This window comes from Chrysemys picta, chromosome 11, assembly GCF_011386835.1.
Source record: "Chrysemys picta bellii isolate R12L10 chromosome 11, ASM1138683v2, whole genome shotgun sequence".
In the NCBI taxonomy this organism is placed as follows: domain Eukaryota; kingdom Metazoa; phylum Chordata; order Testudines; family Emydidae; genus Chrysemys; species Chrysemys picta.
In genome coordinates, this window is record NC_088801.1 from 50,589,939 (window position 1) to 50,615,894 (window position 25,956).

The 25,956-nt window shown below is 42.2% G+C and overlaps 1 protein-coding gene across 3 annotated transcripts in view; it reads right to left on the reverse strand.

Moving 5' to 3' along the window:
- COL5A2 (collagen type V alpha 2 chain) overlaps positions 1-25,956 on the reverse strand; it is a 179,995-nt gene that overhangs the window by 90,736 nt on the left and 63,303 nt on the right. For 2 of the 3 annotated variants that reach the window (XM_065561993.1, XM_065561994.1), the window contains exon 2: positions 511-743. In XM_065561993.1, coding sequence (XP_065418065.1) covers positions 511-743 — 233 coding nt within the window. The remainder of the gene's footprint in view (positions 1-510; positions 744-25,956) is intronic. The other variant, XM_065561992.1, reaches the window with a different exon arrangement.

A 25,956-nucleotide genomic window follows, 5' to 3' on the forward strand; every position in this document is an offset into this window, starting at 1 on the left:
TACAATTTTAGTAGGGAAAATAGGAGGTGTGTATGGAATGTAACCATCAAATTGATATGTTTTTTATAAAGATGGATCCGAACAAGAACCTGAAATCCAAACCTCATCAAGATTCCAAAAGGGGGATTAAGATCAAACCTCTGGTTATGAAGTCACCTCAACAGTATTGGGTGTGTGTATGAACTGCAGCCAGAAAGGAACTCTCTTTCAGACCCAGCTCAGATACAACTCAAGACAGCAAAAATCTCACTGGAATAACCATTCTATTGAGATTCGAGTCTAAGACCGTGGAAATCTCGTGAGAATAGCTGATCTCACAAGTTTGCTTGTGAGAGTTTGCTGAACCTGAACTTTAGCCCTACTTTTGCATCACATCCAAACGCCAAACCCTGGGCAGATCTGGATCTGAACACCATCTCCTTTGCTCATCTCAAACTACCATATCAGAGATGACATTGTTCAAAACATCAGCTTACCAGGCTTCATGTAAAATAAGGAATCTAAAGCAGCCTTACCAATATTGCCATCAAAATCAACACGTGCTGTGTTGGGGCACACAGGACAGCATTCTCCTGCGGGAATCTGAGGGCTCTCACATTCTAACACATCCTGACACTGGATCTCGTCACAGAGAATGGCTCCATTGTCACAGACACAAATCTGGCATGGTGAGGGCTTCCAGATATCCCTGTTCAGGTACATCTGATCGTTTTGAGTGCAGGCTATTTCTTCAGCATCCTCTTCTAGGAAAGAACAGAAAACACTTTTTAGGCACTTGCAAACTGCTAAACCACAGGAGGAGTGTGTTAACTGGGAACAGTATGTTATGGGTGCAAAAAGCACATGAGTGATGAAGACAACAGCCCAACAATGGAGTAGAAACCAATCCTTGGGACTTTAAAATGCCAACTCTTTAACCTCTTTGATTCATAAATTTCAAGGCCAGAAGGGACCATTGGTGATCATCTACTCTGACCTCCTGTATAACAGAGGACATAGAACTTCCCCCAAATAATTCTTAGAGTATATCTTTTAGAAAATTTTGATTTAATAATTATCAGTAATGGAGATGCCACCATGACTTTTGGTAAGTTGTTCCAAAGATTAATTACTCTCACTGTTAGAAAATTACATCTTATTTCCAGTCTGAATTTGTTTAGCTTCAACTACTAGCCATTGGATCGTGCCACACCTTGTCTCTGAAGAGACGATTGTTAAATATTTGTTCCCCGTGTAGGTACTTACAGATTGTAATAAAGTTACCCTTTAATATTCTCTTTGTTAAGATAAATAGGTTAAGCTCCTTGAGTCTATCACAGTAAGGCTTGTTTTCTAATCCTTGACTCATTCTTGTTGCTCTTCTCTGAACCCTCTCCAATTTATCAACATCCTTCTTGAACTGTGGACAACTAGAACTGGACACAATATTCCAGCAGCAGTCACATACGGGGGTAATACTCCTACTTAAGATTCCTGTCTATTCATTCAAAGACTACAGTAGCCCTTTTGGCCACAGCGTCAAACTTGGAGTTCATGTTCAGCTGATTATCCACCATGATTCCAAATCGTTTTCAGTCACTGTTTCCCAGGCTGGAATACCCATCCTGTAAGTGTGGCCTGTATTCTTTGTTCCTAGATCTATTCATTTACATTTAGCCATATTAAAATGCATATTGTTTGTTTGCACCCAGTTTACTAAGAGATCCAGACCACTCTTTATAGTACTAACTTGTCTTCTTCATTATTTACCGTTTACCCCCAATTTTTGTGTCACCTGCAAACATGATTTTGTTTTCCTCCAGGTCATTAATAAAAATTTTAAATAGCGTAGGATCAAGAACGGATACCCAACGGACCCCACTAGGAACACAGCCATTCGATGATTATTCCCTGTTGACAATTACATTTTGAGATCTATCAGTTAGCCAATATACTTAATGGCATGTTAACTGTATATCTTTCTAGTTTTTTTTTAATCAAAATGTCATGCAGTACCAAGTCAAATGACAGAAGTCTACGTATATTAAATCAGCACTATTACCTTTATCAACCAAACTTGTAACGTCATCAGAAAAAATATCAAGTTAGTTTGACAGGATCTATTTTCCACAAACCTGTGTTGATTGGCATTACTTATATTACCTTCCTTTAATTCTTTATTGAGTCCTGTATTGGTAACATTTTGCTATTTTACCACTTTATTTCTTGGTTAGGAAAAGGGAAGCAATAGTCATCATGGACTGCACAAATCAACTATAGTTTATGGGCTCAACTCACAGCTGCCTTAACCTTTCAGTGTCAATCTGTTGGCATAAAAGGGCTGTAAAACTGTTGTAACCATCACTGGAGAATTGCACTTAATAGCATAGGGGGATTATTGGGAGGATTACTAGGGAGAGGAGCCAGTGTAACAATATGCTACAGCTATTCCCTGCTGCTGGGGCCACAGGCGACCAGATTCAAGTTAAGGTTGCCACCAAGACAGCTGTAACTTCACTGAGGGGGCAAAACCTCAGAATGGGGAGCTATGAAAGTGGTATAAATCCATGTTTTCCCTTCTCCAATCAGCTCTAGTGCCAAACTCAGCTTGGGTGCCAGGACAAATCTGACCTTTAAAACACAAGAAATGAATGGGGGCAAAATATGTAGAAAAATGTTAAAAGCAAACAAGTATACAGGAAAATCTAAGACTTTCCTAGTAGATAAAAATAATAGATTATAAATATTTATATGTATAACTATAAATTAAGCACAAAGAAAAAATGGTATTACCCATGCACAGTTTATATATACATGCTATGACATGTATTGTAAGGGAAATGCATATACCTGTTATGACATTTTATAAAAATAAAATGTCATAACAGATATATGCAGTGTAGTTGTAGCCATGTTGGTCCTAGGATATTAGAGAGACAAGGTGGGTGAGGCAATATCTTTTACTGGGCCAACTTCAAAAGATATTACTTCACCCACCTTGTCTCTATGACATGTACACATATTTCCTTCATGTTACACACATCTACCTTTTAACCTTATCCACCACTCCAATTACTGGCCTATCTCCTTTATCTCCTTCACTTTTAAACTCATCCAATGTGCCATTTACAGTGACTTCTTCTTCTTCAGTTCCATCTGGATCCCATCCAGGCTGGTTTCCGCCTTCTCCACTCCACTGAAACTACTCTCACCAAAGTTTAATAACCTGTCTTGGCCAACTATCAGGGCTTCTGCTCCATCCCAACCCTCCTTGAGGTTACTTTTGATACCACTGACTATTCTTTCTTTACTATTTTATCCTCCCTGGACCCACTTCTATTGTGATGTCTACAGGCAGCCGCAATGATGTAATGTGGGATTATCCATAGATCATGTAAATATTACAACTTTATATTCTGACCCTATTGACTTCAACAGGAGTTTTGCCACTGTCTTCAAGAGAGCCACGTTTCCACCCTATGTATCTATAATAGTCAATAACTGTAAGCAAAAAGGTATAACAATGAAAAACATTGATTCCTATTTTATACACGTCCTTAATATTGTCCATGCAGTACCCATATAAGAACAAATATATATATTTGAAGTTCAAAACTTTTTGTCTCTCCAGTTTTATATGGGGGAAAAAGGAGACAAACGGACTGAACTAAGAGAGAAGGAAAAATATAAAAGTAAAACTGAATTCAGCCACTAGTATACAGCATTGTATGCAGAGATCTTATTAATTAATTATTATTATTATTATTATTTATTATTGCATGAAGGTAAAAATTAGCAGCACAAATCATGGTGCAATTTCAGTCACATTTTTCTCTGCAAGAGAGAGTCCTGTGGCACCTTTAAGACTAACAGATGTATTGGAGCATAAGCTTCGTGGGTGAATGCCACACTTTGTCGGATGCATCCGATGAAGTGGGCATTCACCCACGAAAGATTATGCTCCAATACATCTGTTAGTCTTAAAGGTGCCACAGGACTCTCTCTTGCTTTTTACAGATCCAGACTAACACGGCTACCCCTCTGATATTTTTCTCTGCATTTCTGTTAAAATTAAAGCCAGATGTAAAGAGAGAAACACAAAACAATACATGTGAGAGACTTGGGGATTTAAAGTTTGTGCCCTTACTCAAGTCATTTTATCATTGTCAAAGCAAGGAGAAATGGAACAGATGTATCATTAACTACTACCCACCAGCATTGACTTTTGCACCTTGCTAACAGAAACTGAAATCCTGATTTATGCACTGATCAACCAGTGTTTTTAATTGGGTTATCACGTAGGCTGACAAAATGACTCCAACTGTTGATGCAAATGTTCAGGAGGAAACGTTGTCACTGTGAAGTAAACACATTGCTGATGTGTCCTGTACAGTCCATTTATAACACAGTGTAAACCATTTTCTAAGCTGTAGAGTGTACTCTGGATCGCATTCTTTTCACTTCTCCCCTGTGTGCATGACATAATGCTCTGACATATTGAGCCTTTTTCCCCTGATGTCTGGCATATGGACCACATCTTCCTTAATGGGTCACAATTAGAACTGGTGGCCTAGTTCAGATGAGAAGCAATTAGGATTAATGAAATTTCTAAGTCACTGAACCCAAAGTCAGCATACTGTCATAACTTCAAATAAACCACATAGCAATTGCTTTGGCATACCAGAGTAGGGCCAGATTGTGACCAGCACATGCAGGAGTTTCTCTTTCTCACTCACACTCTATTCTCTCTCTCTCTCTCTCTCTGACACACACACATAGCTAACTTTCTGGAAAATGTAAGATGAAACACCATGCCTGTTACTCTGTACTTCTGCAGGTTTGCTGAAAAGAAAAAGTCCACAGCACCATTTAATCATTTTCTCTGTTCACCCTCTTGTAGTCTCATATTTGTCCTTCATCTTGTGGCAGCAGTACTATATGTGGAGATAATGGGCCATGTAACATACAGCCTAAGAGAAAAATTGTTAATCTGCTCCAAATACCACCGACCTAGCAGAAAAGATTTGTTATCACCTTAGCGTCTGACTGATGGGAGAGGGAGAAACCTGAAAGAAGCAGTCATTCCAACTCTGACTCATCTCTGCTTCTAAACACCACGTACACATTTTCCCATAGTTCATCATTATACTGTACTTTACTGTCAGGCTTAAATTATAGTCACTTTATCTAGTCATATCCAAACTGAAGGGCAATGAGGGTTGTTATAGTCGGTCTATTTCCTAGTTTGGAAATTAACACATAGCGTTTGTTTATACAGTACAAGTCATGCATTCTTTGGGTCATTTTGCCTTTTTACCTTAGTGACTATAACACAGGGTGCTGAGACTTGAAAAGCGGCTTTGGAATGTCTAGAAATGACAAAGTGATGAAATAACAGATTAACTGCATTCTCTCTTCCCAACCCAAAACAGATACTGGCCCTGATTCTCTTCTCACATACACTGGGTAAATCAACAGTAACACCATTTAAAACAACTGGGGATGAGGCCCAAAGCATTATGTAGATATAATAGATAAATGTACAACAGACACAATGTGTTGTATTTTAGGTACTCATTATCAAAACCAAAGCCAAACAGCTAGCAATGGTTTATGTATTAAAATATCACATTCAGAGACTGCATGCTGTTTCGAATCAATATCTAAAGTCATTAACTAAATGCACTGAGATAGCTTAGTAGATTTCTAACTGACTCTGTCTGATATCTGCCCTGAACACTTTGTGAGCTAGATTCCCCTTCCACTGAAGTCTATCAGACTTTTGCTGTGGAAACAGAATTGGGTCCTGTATTGTGAAACTTCAGGATTAAAGCTGATGTTAACAAAAAAAATAATTCTTCAGCCACTAGGAGGCAGCCAAAACCCACCACTCACTAACAGCAATTGTCATAATAAAGATCTGTGTGTAGCAAATAAGCACAAGCCGCTCCCAGTCTCAGTCATCATATCATTGGGTTTTGATTTTCCTCCAAATGGATTTCTCTCAAGCTTTTTATTATCACATTTCTCCTCCACATCTCAGCAACAGGGGGAATATTTTAAAGGAGAGAAAATGTGACAGCGCTTCACACTAGAGCTACCCAATTACCTGCATTTTGGAAGGCAACACCTGAAAATTCAGCCACCCATTTGCTCTCTTCACCCATATTTGGAGGTTGCTCTGCTCCTCTTTCCAAAGGATCCTATTGTAATGGAGAACAAGTGTTGCACAGCAGAGCCAGGAAAGGGGATGCCTCTGCCAGTTACACATCAGCAGGGAGTTCTGTTGTCCCAAGGAAATACCCTATTGCCAGACTGTGGCCAGAATCCAACCCCTTTGCGCTGACTGAGTAGCACAAAGGGGTCAGAATAGCAGGATAATTCATAAGCGATGTAATTGTAATTTGATTCGCAGGGATTAGAAGTTACAGCCCCTGCAGGCTGCTCCTCCTCCTATCTTTTTCGTCCTGTGACTAGTTTATAAAAGGGCTGAAGCAATCTTAGCATTGCTATCGGATAGAATAAATATACTGTAGTCCCAGTACATTAGTAAAGGATACCAATATACACGGTCGGTTTGGTTGTGTTTAATACTATATTTGCTGTATTGCGGTTACAACAACAACAACAAAAAAGCTTCCATGGTGAGAATGGAATGGCCGTCCATAATCACACGAGCACAAAATCTATTAAAAATACAAATATGGAAACTACATATGCCTTGAAATCACAATAAATGAATGTGTTAATCTGGTAGTGGAATGTAATAGTGCTAAAGAGGTTATGGACTGGCAAAATATTCCAGTTTAACGGGAATTTTCTGAAACTGGTGAATGCCCAGCACATCACTAAGTACCATGTACACTGATCCAATCTAATTAATGATGAGAGTGGACACAACTCTACCAAAATTCACATTTGCTGGAGGGAAGAGAATGTATTTTTCAAATGCATTAATTAATGCATTCCATTTCTATTTACTGTCTTTTCCTTAAAAAAAACTGAAGTTTTCCTGAGTTTGATGTTGTGAGCTGCAGGGAATTAATCCTTGTGATTCACAAAGCAGAGACGCAGAAATAACTCATAGTGAAAAACAATATGTGCTAGCAACCATCTTGCAGATATGCTGTATATGCCTATATACTAAATCTCAATAGATGCACAGAAGTAGCATAAGTGCACACTTGATAAGACTGTTGCCAATCTACTGCATTAGGCCTGCTCCAGCTCTCATTGAAATCAATGGAAAGAACCTCATTCACTTCAATAGGAGTTAGACTGAATCAAAGCTACGTAGTTATCAATAAGCAGAAAGTTGAGCTGTATTCTGAATTCATTTTACACGGAATCTCTGTCACCTTACTTTTTAGCTTTCAGACATTTCAGTTTAGGGTTCAATTCATGTCCCACTTGGCTTCAGATGGAGCGACTAGACATTTACAGCGCAAGGACGCAGATGAAATCCTGGCTACAATTTCATTATAACTCCTGTCATTGCACTTTATCATTTCATTCCAGATTAGGCATGATCATCACTCCTGGAAGATCTGAGCTCTCTGAAAGGCTTGAAATTCCATTTTAATCCCTCTGCTTATTCAAAAACAAAAGTAGGCAGGGAGTGTGGAACAATGTGACACACAAACATCGCTGAAAACCAGAATCCAGAAGGTTAGTTCTCTATGGAAAAGTCCTACCGAATTTAATAGACAATTATAATTAGCAAGATCCCTGGTTGGTGTAAATTAGGATACCTCCACTGAAGTCAATGGACCTATGCTGATTTATACCAGCAGAGGGTCTGGACAAACATTTATCTATGTACTTTTTAAAACATGACCTATAGAATTTAATAAAGAATTATATCTCTGTTTAGAATTCTACAGGATAGTTAGAAAAACCTACAGTGAGGATATAATGTTCTTTATAAAATGTAATAGAGTTGTAGAGTAATTTCTATACAACCCTACAACTCTCATCCCTGTTAAATTCCACAGGAGTTTTCCATATAGGATTTTTGATGGATCATTCAGATGCGGAGGTGCGATGTCAACATACTGCTGCCCTTGTTTTAGAGGGATAAGAGCTTTTCCAAATCAGGCAGGTATTTTGGGGGAAATATGGAATTTATGTATTTTCATGTACTGCCTATTGCCATAGCACTGACCACAATAATAATCATTAAAATAGGCAGGATAAAAATTGTCTCTCAATAAGACACAGAATTAATAGACTGCAGGAGCTACCTTAAGAGTTAACTAAAGGCCTTGCATTTTGCCCGGACGTTTACCAACCTCAGGTTCTAGTAGGCATTAGAGGGAGGGAGCTCCAGGCATGAAGTTCATCAACTGAGACCCTCCAGCCATAGACAAAGACACTCCAGGAGCAGAAAGCAAGAGCAACCAAGCAGATCGTGCATTCCACCAGAGTATGCAGAGGAAAAGGTAATCTCCCAGGTGAACAGTTCCTAGGATCAGATTTGCCAGCTGTGGCATTGTCCCTTTAAGACGGTTGTGCCAAAATCTCTGTTACCAGTAGTATTTGTATTACTGTAGCATCTAGGAGTTCTAGTCATGAACAAAGACCCCTTTAGCATCATAAATGATTCCAGATTTAGCTGCACAGGGGACAATAAAAGGAAGAATGGCATATCAGATTCTGTTAGACTGAATTGATGGAATTCTAATTTCACATTTTATATATGCACCCATGGCTTCCTTAAGCAGAAGGAAACAGTGTTACCTTACATTTTGGCTATTTTCTGTTCAGTCCATGTTCCCAGTACCCCAGGTACACACAGCATCTATCACGATGGCTCCATACTTGTGATAGTAGAAATCAGACCTGCTTTTTTTATGGCTAATGTTAGTGCCACATGCAGGGCAGCCAAAAGTAAGTTTTCAATATCAGTGTTCAAATCATGCTGGTTATGGTGGCAGGAGATACAGTATAAATACATTTGGACACCTTCCAGTACAAAAGATTTTTTTTGGAGGCCTCAGGTATGGCAAGTAACCTCCTGATCTCTTATACAAATGGCCCAATCCATTTTGAGCTTCTAATGATTTAGGGTATATAAATATTAACAGCCTCATTGCTGAGTTAATGAGCACAAGATTAAATCTTACCTGACAGAGACCCCCATCTTATGGCTCTCTGTAAGGATGAGGCAGTGAATTATGTAGCAATCCAAAGGTTTTGGGGGTAGGGGGCTCAGTTGAAGTCAGAAGCATGAAGTGTGCTGCAGCTGCAAGTTTAAGAGTATGATGGAGTGGGAATGAGGAGAAGGGAGAACAGGAGCAGCGGCTTGCAGGAAAAGAAGGCTCGGCTGGAGGCAGGGAGCACAACCTCTTAAATTAACAGTTACAAATATGGAGAAATTTTTATTCTTCCCTCATCTCCTTTTTCCTAAACCCATTTAACATCACAGGCTATGGGTTTTCCCTTTTTTTCCATGGCACAAGCCAAGATATCCATCATAGACCTAGATGCACAGTTGTGACATCACAAAAAAGAACCAAATCAGAGTCAATCAGCCCAACACTTTGGCCATTTAGTGCCCAAAGCCACACTCCTAACCATTCCCTTGTTTCAGGTGGTAACCAGTTTATCCCTGGGTTCATCCACCAGAATAGCTGATATTTTATTATTTTTCACCACTCACTCATGGGATGGAAGCCTTTGCTGATAGACTTGTTAGGAGCAGGCAAACTCATCTATTCTTTTAATAATTTTTGGGCCTGTGCAGTTTGACAACACCTCCTTTAACCTTTTCTCATCATGCTGTGACACAGACGCTACTCCATTATCAAGGAAAGATGTAGACTGAGGCTTGTTCAATTTTATGTGTGCGCACGTGCATGTGTGTGTGTATATTAACTAACCAGATGCTGCAGCCACTGCTCATGTGAATAGTTCCAGATGATTACCGGGCCAAGCCACCTGTTTACAAAACGGGAAATGGTATAAAATTATTTTCAAATATATAACAGTGTGTTTCAAGTGGGGGATGTTTAATATTCAGAGATGTGTGTATTATACCATTTGATTTTCTCAGGGAAGAGTTCGATCATTTAGTTAACTCTAGAACGGATTTTGGATTCCTCTTATAAATAACTTGTGTGAGAACATACAAGACTCACAAAACCAGCAATTCAACAGTAAACTTCCATAGATAGACTGGAGTAAACATTAGGACAGAGGTGGGCAAACTACAGCCTGCGGGCCACATCCAGCCCGTGGGACCATCCTGTCCGGCCCCTGAGCTCCTGGCCTGGGAGGCCAGCCCCCGGGCCCTCCCCTGCTGTTTCCCCTCCGACCGCAGCCTCAGCTCACTGCGCTGCAGGCGCAATGCTCTGGGTGGTGGAGCAGCGAGCTCCTGGGGCAGCGCAGCTGCAGAGCCCGGCCTGACCCAGTGCTCTATGCTGCGTGGCGCGGCTGCCTGTCCTGGTGCAGCCACGCCGCCAGCCACCAGTGCTCCAGGCAGGGGAGTTCGGGGGGTGGTCAGGGGCCGGGGGTGTGGATAGGGGTAGGGGCTGTCAGAGGGCGGGGAACAGGGGGGTTGAATGGGAGCAGGGGTCCCGGGGGGGCAGTCAGGTAGGAGAGGGGGTTGGATGGGGCAGCGGGAGGCAATTAGGGGCAGGGGTTCTGGGGGCGGTCAGGGAGAAGGGGTTGTTGGATGGGGCAGAGGTCCTGGGGGGGGCAGTCAGGAAGGAAGGGGAGGTTGGATGGGGCGGAAGGTCAGGGGGCGGTCAGGGGACAGAGAGCAGGGGTGGTGGATGGGGCATGGGTCCCCGGGGGGCCGTCAGGGAACGGGGGAGGGGGTTGGATGGGGCAGGAGTCCTGGGGGGGCCGTCAGGAGGCGAGAAGCGGGGGGGATCGGATGGGGTCGGGGGCCGGACCATGCCTTGCTGTTTGGGGAGGCACAGCCTCCCCTAACTGGCCCTCCATACAATTTCAGAAATCCGATGCAGCCCTGAGGCCAAAAAGTTTGCCCGCCCCTGCATTAGAATGTGTTTAGTGTTGGCCTAATTCTGCTCTCAATGGAAGTAGAGTTAGGCCAATACTCAGTACTGCTGAAAATCCCATCCTTAATTTTCATAGGACAACTGTTGTAATACATGGATTTTCTTTAAAATTGAAACTGGTTCTTATTAGAACTAAACAGATTATAACTAGTTTTAAGATGGCAAGTTATGTTTAATTTTAGAATCGCTACTGCTATGGTAAAACACAATTGCAGAAATTCTTAAGATTCTTGTTGGTTAATTCGTATTTATTAAAATATCAACACTGCAAGCAGAAAGGAAACAGAAAAGGTTGTAGCAAGTCAAATTAATCAAAAAGCTAGGCTACCAAAAATGTAACATTCTCTTCCCCTAATTAAATATACATATAGGGGTCTAAAGGCCACAGTGAGTAGACAGAGAGCTAGGGTAAGTGACTGTTAAAGACTAGAAGATAGGGGTTGTTGCTCTTGATTTTGGTTGGTTTGTTTATGGCTGGAAGCCAGTACCAACCCATTTAATACTATCCTGCATTATCTTCCTCACTGTGAGATAATTTCATTTTATAAAAAATATCAGGAGATAAAGTGGAAGGAATGAAAAAATGTTAAATTGTGACCAAAATGCTGAAAGCAAGTGTGTTTCGGATGCTATAAAGTGTTCCTTTGGACCTTTTCTGTACTGCTCAATCCTACCTCATGTTTTGTGTCTCACATCTTTTTCTGCTTAAAAGTTTTCTGCTTTGCAGTTCAGCATTCTATGAGATCCACCCCATTTTTAATTCTTTCTGAGCACTGCTATCATTCTTTCCAGATACCACAAGTCAACAAATGCAATACAGTAAAGAATTTTCTTACTGAGAAATGAGAACAATATGGAAAAAATCCCGTTTTTCAGATAAGAAGGAAAGCTAAGTCCATTCAGCATGACTGTCATCTGTGGTGACTGGTCACATTGATGTATAAACTATTTGGTTTATTGCATCAGCTAAACCACAGAGAGAGAAATGATTGAGGGGACTTCTTGCATTATGCTTCATTCTGAAAGCCAAAACTCCAGAACATGGTGTTATTGGGGATTCTGTCCAAACTCCTGTTAAGAAGTCTTATTAATCTTATAAGGGCCATAAGGAAACTTGCCTAACATGTTTAAATCTGCAAAGTCTACAATAGTAACCCTATATAGTGAACATGTAATGCTCTTCTACTGTTTGCTTTGGAATACCAGCCTGGAGTCTGTTAATGTATTTGATTTTGGTTTCTCCAAAGGCCAATCTTAGACTGCTGTACATCTGCAAAAAATGATTCTTCACAGCCAAAATGTAAGCTCTCTAAACAGGGCTTCCTGTGCCAGTATCAGTGAGACATAGTTTCCACTCCCAGTCCATTTGGATGCCTGCATTAAATCTACCAGCAATCTGCAAATGGCCAATCTGCTATTCCAATCAGCAATTTGGCTGGCCTCACCAGCAACATGCTGGACAGTATGAATTACGTTATTTCACTGGAGTGACAAACTTTTACACCACCATGACAGGGCTACATATTGCAAAGCAGTGCGGACGTCTTATGCTGTTTTAAATTTTTGTCACCTTATGTCAAAATAGGAAGTGTGTATTTAATATCTTACCAAATCCTTCACCCTTCCTTATGTGTCCTCTCCCTAGCTCCACCCAACACAGAACAAGTAGTGTCAGGATTTATGAGTTCCTATATGTCAGTATAATGTCATATGATCTTGTTTGGTTATATTTTGTAGCATCAGCAATTATGGTATATGTCAATTAAAACAGACAAAAAAGAGCATCCTGAATGCCCACCTTAAGATACAAAATGATGAAAGGATCTGGGAGATTTTAACAGGAGAACTGTTTATTCCAATCTTACCTAGATCATCATTTCACTCTAATGCTCTAAGAAATCTGAGTGGCTACATCACAAGGGTCACTTGCCCATTAACATTTTAAAGTGTGTGCTTAATAAAAAAAACACATTTTCCTGAATATCTAATTCAAAAAAGTGTGCCAGGCCTGTAATGTGTTTCAAGGAATAGAATAGTATATGTGGTCCACTGTGCTTAACTTCCCTACAGTCAGCGAAGAGAGTGAAACGCCATCTGTAGTGATTCTCTGCTGACACTGAAGCTGTTCTGTGAAAACACTACTTCGCAGTGGGATAAATCCTGCACCCAACACTCAGTCTGAGTAGCCAAATAGTGTATTAGGCAGAAGCTAGGGAGAGAGTGAGGTAAGAAATCCTCCTCTGCCCCAAAGTCACAGAGCAGCATGCTGGTTGAAGAAGGCTCCAAAGCACATTAAGGGCTCTTCCAACCCCAGGGTGGGGAGGTGGGGAGATTCATGCCGCAGCTCCACTGTGACCCTGTCTCCTCTACGTCCCCGCCCATCCCATGTGCACTGCCACCATATTGGGCACCCTGTGGGGTTGAGCTCAGCACCATTCAGGGGATGTGCACTTATGAAGTGGAACCTCACATGTCCCACTGCCAAGGGCCTCTCCACTGTCCCGGCTGTAAGGGCAGGATAAGACCTAAGGACGAAGCGGGAGGTTCCACTGTTCTCTGAGAACACATGAATAGATCTTGTTTAAATCAGTAGGTGGAAAAGAACAGTAACATTTTCTAGCTCGGTTGGTAGTTGCATGTGAGTAAGATGGATTGTTTGAAGTTGCTGATGATTTTGTGCCTTATTATTTTGTAAAATGTCTTTGTATGCAGTCACTGTGCCAGCTCCTCAGCTGAAGTCAGTGGAATTATGTGAATTTGCACCCATTGGGAAACTAGCCCACTATTTTTCTGGGTCTCTTGTACTTTACATCTCCAATAAATCTGTGTGCGCCATTGGTACAGTAGTAATAGCCATCCTTATTCAGTCTCATTTTCCAAAGGTCAAGGAATCTCTACAGGCTCTTTAATGCCCTAGTTTTCATCTATCAGTTGGAATGGTTTAGATCTTGCTTGCTCCCTGCCTCTTCTTCTTTCTCATTTTAGCACTTTATAGTGACAGCAGCAGTGAACGGCACCATTTTATCTTCATTCGCTGGGAATGTCAGCTGGGATCCCGTCACTGCTTCTAACATGGGTCCAGAATAACCATTGCTGATTCCTTCCTTTATAATACAGATTCCTGTGACACAACAACATACTCTTTGAATTTATGTACTTCCCTTTGGCTCTTTTGCACACATGCCTCTGGGTTCCCCGGATGACACCTCTGGTTCCCTGCCATGCTCAGCTCATGGTTTAGAGAAGTTCCAGAGTTCCACCGCAGGAACCAAACACACCCAATGTCTCCAAGTATAAAAGAGCAGGCTACAAAGGGCTGTGGCATTCCAGTAAAAAAGAGAACTTCACAATAGCAAACAAACCCAGAAAATCCTATTTTATCAGATGAACAGATAACAAGTACAACTGGTACTGAACAGAGAACAGTTCTGGAGAAAGACTAAGGTTTCAGCACATGAGTCTCATCTTCAGAGCCAAAGATATCCATTAACTTGATATGGCAAAACCTTTTGTTTCATGCATAGGAAATAAACCACAACACAATCACTAACACCAATAAGTGACAAACATTTCTATCATGAAAGTAATGGCTATAAAGCAGCTGATGAATAATAAATCAAGCAGAAGCCACAGGGACACATTTCCACCTATGCTGGGGAAGGTTTACACCACTCCACAGCTACAAATCTGCCCTAAAGCTGCTTTAACTGCCCACTCCTTTTCCTTTAACTGCCCACTCCCTAGTGTTGTGCTCCTTGCTTCACCACACTCCCTGCAGCTGATAAAGAGCATCCCCGTGCCCTGGTGATCCCTTTCTACCCCATGGGCCATCGGCAGCTAGCACAGCTCAGTCATCCCCAACGCAGGTCAGCCCAGGATCAGGGGAGTGCCACCCCTGGATTCTAACTCCTGAAATGGAGAGGATGCTTCTCAGCCGCAGGTCAGGATCTGGCCCACAGTATTTTAAAAGAACCAGAGTCATCACCTTTGAACCAAATACATAACCAGCTGCTTTTTAACACAATTCTTGCTTTATGTTCATCATAATTTAATCAGTAAATATCTGTAAAGTGGAAAATATTAACTGGGGAGCCACAACTGAACAACAGAGCTTATTAAAGGGAGGAAAAATGGGGAGGACATAAAAGGTTGGTTTACAGACCTCTTGTGTGACTTACTGCTTTGTATCTGCAGCAGCACATGGTTTTTTTAAGGCTCTGACTGTTGTGCACCCATGTTAATAAAATATTGTTCTATAAATATTTTCCAATAGGCATTAAATACCATATATTTGTAAGGCACTAATTTACATTTGCCTAACCCCAAATATGCATTCACTTTCTCTTAAGAAACACTTGAAGCATGTGTTTCGGTAGATAGCACAAATTTTTTTTTTTTCAAAGAATTACCGGCAGATTGGTTTAGTGAGAGCACAAAAGCATATGTTAAAGCAGAATGACACTAACTGGGCTCAAGATCCTCAAGGTGCTTCGAACAAAGCATTTAAAATACACATGATTGAAAATATTTCAAGTTAAAGAAGCTAGGCCTGCTACTGTCTACTACCTCGTTCATTCCAGGAGCCTAAATGGCTGAATTACTCAAAATAAATGGGTCTTTTGCCAATATCTGAGGGCGTAAGGGTTTTTTAAGATCTTGCAAATGTCTGACAGTGAATCTGTATAAACAGAGCTATTTGTTTACATTAAATGGTAACGATACACATGACAAGGAACCATAAAGCTCACCAAAATAACCTGCTTAAATGCAAAATGTTTCAGCTGAGGTTAAATTCCTAACTAAGCAACATTAAACATTTTTTTTTTTTGCCAGATCCTCAGCTGGTGTAAATCAGAGTGGCTGCATTGATTTCAAAGGAGCTACACCAGTTGACAGCAGCTGAGGATCTGCCCCCCTGTTCTCACATGTTTTATGATATTCCTAGAAATCTGTTTGATAAAATCGGGTTACCATATTTAAAAAATAAAAAAAGAGGACACTCCACGGGGCCCTGGCCCCACCCCTTTCCCACCCCCGGCCCCACCCCAACTCCGCCCCTTCCCCGCCCATTCCCCAAAGTCCCCACCCTAACTCCCCCTCCTCCCTCCCAGCCACGCAAAAAGGGCTGCCGAAGCGCTACCGGCTTCACGGTTTGCCGTGCAGCCCCCAGACCCTGCGCCCGCGGCCAGCACTTCCCCAGCACAGCTGGAGCCCGGGACGGGAAGCGCCCAGCCGGGGGCGCAGGGTCTGGAAGCTGCCTGGCAAACCCGTGAAGCCGGTAGCGCTCGGGCTTCGGGCAGCCCCTATGCCCCCGGACCCTGTGCCCCCAGCCAGGCACTTTCCCTCCCGGGCTCGAGCTGCTGTGCTCCTCCCCTGACTCTTCAGCTCTGTTTAAGAGCTGAGCTGCCCGAGCGCTCCGGCTTCAGGCAGCCCCCGTGCCTCCAGACCCTGCGCCCCCAACCGGGCACTTCCCCTCCCCGACTCGGGCTGCTGTGCTCCTCCCCTGCCTCTCTTCGGCTCTGTTTAAGAGCCAAGCTGCCTGAGTGCTCCGGCTTCGGCAGCCCCCGTGCCTCCGGACCCTGCGCCGCCGGAGCAGAGCAGCTGGAGCCCGGGAAGGGAAGTGCCCGGCCGGCGGCTTGGGGTCCGGAGGCACGGGGGCTGCCCGAAGCCGGTAGCGCTGGCTCGGGCAGCTTGGCTCTTAAACAGAGCCGAAGTCTGAGGCTGGGTCTACACTACCCGCCTGAATTGGCGGGTAGAAATCGACCTCTCGGGGATCGATTTATCGCGTCCCATCGTGACGCGACAATCGATCCCCGAATCGACGCTCTTACTCCACCAGCGGAGGTGGGAGTAAGCGCCATTGACGGGAAGCCGCAGAGGTCGATTTTGCCACCGTCCTCACAGCGGGGTAAGTCAGCTGCGATACGTCGAATTCAGCTACGCTATTCACGTAGCTGAATTTGCGTATCTTAAATCGACCCCCTCCTGTAGTGTAGATGTAGCCTGAGTCAGGGGAGGAGCAGAGCAGCCACGGGAGAGGAAGTGCCCGGCCGGTATTTTTCCCGGACATGTTCGGCTTTTTGGCAATTCCCCCCGGACGGGGGTTTGATTGCCGAAAAGCCGGACATGTCCGGGAAAAACCGGACGTATGGTAACCCTAGATAAAAATAACTACGTTGCACTATAAAAGAAAAAAAATTTCCTCCCTCCCTTTGCTTTGAAGGCAGGGGCATGGTTTCTCAAGAATTCTAAGAGGAACAGATCGAGAAAATCTGTTTGCTGCCTGCTCTGGTATCTTCATTCTGTACACATTAAAGTACAACAGAAACCTACCATTACACTCAGCCTTTTCAAGAAAGCATTTCCACATAGTGGTTTACAAAATTGGTTCATGTAATCTCCTTATTGCCGCCTCCTTTGACCAAGATTTCCCACCCCCTAAAAATAAGGACTCGTAATTAGAAAGAAACTTCAATTCCATAATTAGGAAGGCTTTGATTCCAACATTTTCAGCATTTCAGGCTGAAGAGAAAACTGCTCAGATGTTTGGGAGGAGTAGGAATGCATTGCTCTGGCTTTAGATGGAAAGTTGAAGACATAATGTGCTGACTGTAGAGCAAAACTATTAATTTGGTGAAATTCTGTGCTTCTGGGTAATGAAAAAAAAAGAATGACAAACAAGAAACTCTGCAACAATGCCAGCAATAAAGACTACTCCCATCTGCCTTTACCATACTTAGATAAGTCAATCGGCAAATTCTGGTGTCAAGATGACATGGAGAAGGCTTTTGGCAGCCCATAGGAAACTCCTTGCTGCAGTAATGAAAGTTGTAAAGGAGCAGCTTGGTTTTTAATTTAATGTAAAATAAATCAGGGGTGTGTGTGTGTGTGTGTGTGTGTGTGTGTGTGTGTGTGTGTGTGTGTGTGTGTGTGTGTGTGTGTGTGTGTGTGTGTGTGTGTGTGTGTGTGTGTGTGTGAGAGAGAGAGAGAGAGAGAGAGAGAGAGAGAGAGAGAGAGAGAGAGAGAGAGAGAGATTCTGGTGGGGCTCATGACCAAGGGCTTTTTCTGTTATTCCAAGATGCATGGTAGGAAGAATTTGAAATTCTTTGTACACTACAATTAAAAACTCAAAATACAATGTAACAATGCACTAGGGCCTCAATCTTGCATGGAGTAGCTATGGAATGTTGCCTGTAGGAGAGCAAGGTAAAAGTGATGAACAGGACCCAATCCTCTCCAATACTACATTACTAAGAACACATCTGCTATTAGGCAGGAGTAAAGCCTAAGAATCTTTAAGTGGGAAGTGCTGGGAACCCTTGACTCCTATTAAATGTAATGGGAGCCGAGGGCACTCAGAACTTCTCAGAATCCTTAGAGGTTTTTAAGGCCCGGTTTGACAAAGCCCTGGCTGGGATGATTTAGTTGGTGTTGGTCCTGCTTTGAGAGGGGGTTGGACTAGATGACCGCCTGAGTTCTCTTCCAACCCTAATATTCTATGATTCTAATAGGCCTCAGGAATACCCCTTTAGCATGATTAATTACCTTGGGCAAGCTACTTTCTGTCCTGTAAAACGGGGGGGCAGGGGGCGATAATAATTTCTTGCCTCTGTAAGGAGCTTAGAGACCTAGGTAAATGTTAGGTATTAATACATTATTATTACTTGCTGATGGAAAGAGCCATGTGTCTTCTATGCGTCTCAACCAATTTTCCCCCAGTGAGGGGATGAGTATGTGAGGGAGGAATCTCTTCCCTTCATGGTGAAAGTTGACTGAAGGTGAAAGTAGCCCAGTCTAAAAAACTTGCAGCCTGGAATCCCCCGTTTGTCTTAAATTGGGGTCTTCCATTGAGCAAACCAATTTAACTTCATCCCTAAAACAGTAGGAATAAGGCCAACTCTCAGGACGAATATTCTTTTCCCCCTCCCCTCCTTTCCCCCCCCCCCCCCCCCCGGAGTGGTGCATGAAACCAAAATGCATCAAGCACTTTACATACTTTCCCACTAAGCTTAGGGAAGCAGCTGATACTAGATTTCTTATTTCACTTGTTATCTACTCTCCTGGACAAATATCATTATTATTATACTGTTGATTCTATTTGAAGCCATTGTAAGAAATAGACTGGGAACACAGAAACTCCAGGAGACTTAGAGAATCTCCAGATATGCAATGTGTGTTATCCTGTCCTGCATTTGAGTAAAGTCATCATCATTTTAATGTGCTTCCTGATACTCTCTCATCATGCCCAACTACCACTGAAATGGACACTTAATTCCTATTGAAATGGGCATCTAGCTCTCTTAGGCGCCTTTAAAGATCTGAGCCCTAGAATTCAACTGAATACTAACAGGAAAATATTTCCCAGGGAGTAAAAAGGAGCAGCCTGGTCAATCCAATATAAGGATTAGTGAAGCATAAAACCAGGATAGTGAATAAAAACAGTCAGCAAGAAAGGAATCTGATCCCCCCCCCCCAAAGTCATTTAGATGCACGACGTTGACAAATGTTCCTAAACAAACACAGACCAATCATTATTTTGCTCTCCTTCAGGATTACAGTTTCTGGGACAACAGGAAATTAAAGGCTTTTCTGCAGGCTATCCAGCTCTGGGTCTTGGATGTGACTATGTACTTTGGGGATGGGACATTATGATCTTCTACACTATTTAAAGCATATAGTCCACACTAAAAAGGCTTTGTGTGAATTGAAATTCAAGGAAAGATATGCACGTTAAAACAAACCAGCAGTTATCACTTCCAGCTATTGTCTGCTTTGAACCTCATCTATTCTTTGTTTTCCTGAGTTTTTCCTTTAAAGACTACATGATCTCTTTTAGTATCTTTAATTTTCTCCTGGCATTGTGTCTTTGACTCAAGCCTTTAAAAACCACAAGAATCATGCAGCTAAAACTGCAAGAATATTGCTTCTTCACTGCCAAGCCGTACAATTGCTCTCTGTGTAAGCTCAGAAGCTTGTCTCTTTCACCAACAGAAGTTGGTCCAATAAAAGACATTCCCTCGTCCATCCCTTGTTTCTCTAATACTCTGGGACCCACATGCAGGGCCGGCTCCAGGCACCAGCCAACCAAGCACATGCTTGGGGCGGCACCTTGTAAGGGGCAGCCAATCTTGGGGTGGCGGGGCGGCGCTTGGGTTTTTTGTTTGTTTGTTTTGTTTCAGTGAGGTGGCGCTCAGGGAGGGTGTTTTTATTTTTGGTTCGGCAGGGTGGTGCTCGGGGGGGGATGTTTATGGTTCGGCGGGGTAGCACTGGGGGGGTTGTTTCTGTTTTTGTTTCGGCAGGGCGGTGCTGGGGGGGTTGTTTTTGTTTCTGGTTCGGCGGGGCAGCGCTCAGGGGGGAGGGTTGTTACAGTGGGGCGTTTTTTTGTTTTTTGCTTGGGGCAGCAAAAAAGTTAGAGCCGGCTCTGCCCACATGGCTATTACAACACTGCAAACACAATTTTCCAAAAGTTAACTTGGACAACTCACCCAGAGTGGAATTGTGAACTGCGGCCAGGTGTCCATGGGCAAAATAAAGACTATACAGTACCATTTTTGTAAGAAAATGAAAGACAATATGACCAACCTTGTATTTGGTGAAGTGGTCAGAGTCAGTAACTGGATGCCAGTACTCCCAGATTCCTTACACTGGGAAAAAATCTGTGCCTCAATTTAACCATCTCTAAAATGCATATCATGATACTTACTCCTTGGGGAATTCTGCGGGACTGCACACCTGCAGAAAACATCACACACACACACACCCCGCCCCGCAGAATTCCTGTGCTTCCCTGCAGAAAACGGCAGGGAAGCAAAGGGAAGCCATGTGGGGGTCAAGGACAACCATCGGCGCAGTTTTGAGGGGGGAATTGCCCCCCCAAACAGAGGCAAGGCATGGGGGGCACACAGGGTTACATGCCACTGCCCCCCCCCATTTCTGCAAGTGCAAAGCTACCCTGCTGAAGGAGGCTGCATCTCGGCTCCGCTAACTCTGCAACTGAACACCACCTCCTCTGGGTTCTAGTGCCAGTTGTGCTCCCCTTCTGTGTTCTGTGCAATGGTGAGTGCCTGTGGTGGGGCTGGGTATGGGGGCAGGGGTGGGGAAAATGAGGGAAGGTGGGGGTTGACGGGAGGGGGGGAAGAGGTAGTGGGGAAAGAAGGGGGTGGAATAGGGCAGGGGAGGGGAATGTGGGAGTCAGGTAAGGGGATGATGGGGCATGGGGCAGTGGGATGAGATGGGGAAGTAAAAGGGATAGGGGAATCATGGGGGGAAGCAGGAGCCCGGCATGCAGCATCCCCTCAGCAGCAGCTGGGGCTCTCCCATTAAGCAGACCCATTGAACCCTCATTTTTTGGTGCAGTATTTTTACTTTTTTGGCACAGAATTCCCTCAGGAGTAGATACTGTCTGCCTACCTGAGAAAGATGCTGTGTGGTTTAGTTACTTAGTGTTTGGAAAAGATCTTTTAATTGTTAAATGAATGGCATAAAGACCTATAGACTTTAACAGGCTTTGGATCAATGAATAGACTCCCACTGACTTTAATGGGCTTCAGATCAGGTGCTAAATAAAATCAGAGTATTATCATATTACTTCTAGGGGCACTGAATTTCCACTGAATAAAGACAGACAATGGATATGATATCTTAACTCACCTGTGCACCACTAACAATGTTTTGCCTCTTGGGGTCCAAACTAAGAGATGATTAAAAAGATTTTTAGTGGGCCAGGATAAAACTAAGGTTAACATGAAGTGTCAGCGGATCTAATGTTAGCATCTAGTACTGTATTATAAACAACAAATGAACACAGCCTATTTTCTTCAAAAGATAAAGGGTAGAATTGATTTAATTTTTCATGACTTTAAGAAATCAAGTAGAGGCAAGTTTGGGATTACCTCTGCCTGAGCAGGGAATTACTACAGGTTCTGTACATAAATAATGTCAGGTGAACAACAACAACAACAAAAACAGAACACAAGCATAATAAAAAGTCATTCGCTGACACTCTCCAATTGTTTAAAATGACACCCGGCAGCATTTCAAAGATGTTTGGTTTGGTTTAGGTAAGCCTACCAAAATTCTGATGCTTATCTCAAGCTCAAATGAGCCTTCTGAGATCTCATTTTTTCCCAAACTCCTCCTCATCTGCTCCAGAACCCAACCTTTCCTTTTATCTCCCCACATCCATTTGTTTCGTGATTCCTAATTCCCAACAGGCCCACAAGTCCGAAATTCCTTCTTTCCAATTCTCAAGTCCACCCCTACCAACAGTGATCTCTCTTCCTAACTCTAATCCTCCCCCTTCCTTTGGTAGTATCACATCAAGAAAATGTTTTGAGTACTGGCCAACTGTTTTATCAGAATTTTGTGAGCTTCAGTGCTTCCCTAGGTCAGAAGTGTTCCAGAATCCATCGTCATCTACCCCAGGTCCTGTGAAAGTTTAAGAACTCCTGAACTTAGAAATATGCAGCCATTCGGCATTGATATTATATTTTTAGAAACACACCGCTAAAATCACCAGAGACTTCTAAATCTGAGGAAACACCACCATGACATTAGCAAAATCAGGAGACCTATTAGTCAAGAAAAGGGACAGGAGATTGTTACCAGGGCTCTTTAAAACCTAAATATGTTTACCTCAAGATGTGTGTGAAACCCTGAAGTCTTTTATCTCATGAACTAGTCTCTCCATCCCATTTGAAATATGGTTGTGATTTCAGCATGCATGTTATCTTTCCAAAAATCAAGGTCTAACGTGAGATTCTACAAAAAATCCAATTAGCAGTTATACAAGTGAGAATTCAAACAAAGAATGGCTTTAAAACAAAGATATGTTTTGGCCCTGTCACAATAGTACTTGTATCAGTAACAACCATGATTATGCGTACACTGTATTCCCTAGAAGATGCATTAACAGAAAAAGGCTGAACCTTTACGGGCCAAATCCTCAGTTGGTGTAAATAGGCATAGCTCCAGTGAAGCCAATGACTCCCACTAAGCTTACTATTTTATACATCTCAATTCACTTCAAGCAATGTATTTATGAGGCAATAAGGACTTTCCAGAGGATTAGAGGTAGATATTAGCCATCCATAAAACACATTTAAGGCATACAATAATCTCCACAAATGCAGTGTCCTAACGCTTAATTTATTCACAAAAGTGAATATAATTCTACTTTCCCATTCCCAGAGCACTTCCTCTTTCTGTTCTACCAATGCACGAAGTATAAATCCAACACCCATGCAGCTACACTCACAGTAATATTTTATGCAAACAAGACCCAATAAAATTACCCATATATTGTTTGAATAATATTATTGCTCTTACTCCAGGTAATTGGATCCTATCTGGAATAAAGCCCTGTAATATTTTGTTAGGATGAATGCATTTGTCTATAATGAAATATTCCATTTGACAAATAAAATGCCCTACAGGACATAAACGACTTTATTGCTTTAGAAATTAAGGCTATTTGAGGCCTGTTCTTTATCTTGCTTCAAGCATAACTAATTTCTGCCTTTAAGACAACAAGAGACAAAAGTAAATTACTGACATACCAATACTGCTTGATACAGTACTTTCTAGCTTGGCTCTTTTACAAAGAAATGAAAGATTTAGAACTTTCGGTAATGTTACAAAATATACTGGACAGGCATAATAAGCCACTTTTATTTCATGCTTTTAGACTACCACAATAGACACATTTTCCCTATATCTGTCAGGTCTCCAGAACTGAATGCAAGCGCTTTGTGAATTAATTCCCTCTAGCTTCTATATAACTGCCTTTTTAAAGGCATTTACATTTACAAGGGGAATTCTTCATAGCCTACAGTCTGTTACCCAGAAGTGATTGGCATAAACCTAAATATTACATATTTGACAAACAATGAACAATTGATAGAATCTGATTCTCCGGACAAAGCTAGTGTCAACTGACTAAACAGTTATGACCAGTGTAAATCAGCATACCTACACTAAAGTTAATTGCGCTACACCAATCGAGGATCTGGTCCACCATTTACAGTATGTTGAACTCTTAACCAAAGACATCTGGAACATTGTTCTGCAACAAAATGTGTATTATATGGCAATTGCTATAGCTGCAAAATATATAGAACCCTGCTTACTTTTGCAGTATGCTACCCCTGAAAAACTACAAAGACTGAAGTGATTAATTGGGGCAGCATAAGGAGAGGAAGCTTTCTGCCCCTGGAGAACACACAACATTAAATTGATACTTTATCTATATGAAATCAAGAACGGCTATCTTTCATAAAGGCCATTCTTGCCACTCCAGTGACCATACTTCTGTATGTTACAGACACAGAAAGATGGAGAATAATACTGTACTTTCATAGAGATAAGTAGACAAGAAAAGGTAGCCACCATCTTATAGAAAACCGATGCTTTGTGCTGCTATGCTGTTGATAAAACTATGTCAGCTTTTCTGCAATAAACCTCCCTGTTTTCAGTGCTTTTCAAGCTGGCAGAAGAAATTCCTACCACTCATGGAAAAACACTCTCTGTAAATATTATCCAGTTTGGGCATATGGTAAAATAAAAGGACTGAGGAGCTTTTGGGGTCACAATGGTATCATGTTAAGGGTGTGGATGAAAAGCAAGTCAATATTTATTATTTTATCATGTTTGGATTAAATGATAATCTCAGCGCATAATGATTTGTGTAGAAAAGCAATCTAAAAACTAGTACACCTCTACCCCAATATAACGCGACCCGATATAACACGAATTCAGATATAACGCAGTAAAGCAGTACTCCAGAGGGGCGGGGCTGCGGACTCCGGTGGATCAAAGCAAGTTCGATATAACGCGGTTTCACCTATAACGCAGTAAGATTTTTTGGCTCCCGAGGACAGCATTATATCGAGGTAGCGGTGTACCAAGAAAGATTAGAAATGTAGTTTGCTATATAGACAATACAGATTTATTTTATCCTATAAAAACTACCTCCTGTTGACATTAGTGATTTTAACTGTCATTACAGGTGCCAGACTGATGTTATAGTAACTGCTTGTGTGCATTTTGATCCTACTCAAGAATTCAGAATTTTTGTGGGAAAGAGTTTTTTTAATAGTTGTTTTTCTAACACAACACAACAGCTTAAGATCCTAATCTAATTTGAAATGAAAGAGGCTACTAGGGAATAAGAAAGGGATGTCTTGGGTATTTGAAGAAAATTAAATTATCTGATAAAGGCGGTGATCTTTCAAACACTCTGAATTCCAATAAAGGAATTGCCATAAAGCTCTTCAGCATGTGGAATGGACTGTTTACTACAAGCAGGTGCAACACTGGCATAGTAAGAGAGACTATGATGTTAGTAGTGGCGATGAGCTGAAAGAGAGCATGTATGGAATGGGTGTCCAAAAGAATATCTACAGAAGTAGGAGTGCCTGCAAAGGATCATAGAATCATAGAATATTAGGGTTGGAAGTGACCTCAGGAGGTCATCTAGTCCAACCCCCTGCTCAAAGCAGGACCAACCCCAACTAAATCATCCCAGCCAAGGCTTTGTCAAGCCGGGCCTTAAAAATCTCTAAGGATCGAGATTCCACCACCTCTCTAGGTAACCCAGTCCAGTGCTTCACCACCCTCCTAGTGAAATATTTTTCCTAATATCCAACCTAGACTTCACCCACTGCAACTTGAGACCTTTGCTCCTTGTTCTGTCATCTGCCACCATTGAGATTCAAAGACAGCTTCCATCTTAGAGCGTTGTCAAGGAGACCCCACATGTGAGGAGTGATGGAGAGCCAAACTCACCCACAGAAGATGTCCAGAAGCCAAAACATCCGTAAGAATTGCTTGGAAGCCAAGCATTTTCTATTGTCATAGTAAGATCCAGCACTACTCTACTCTGGCATACCCAATGGGTGGGGAGAAGAGTAGGCTAATCCTAACGTGGTATTTCTCTATGAGGAAGGAACTGGAG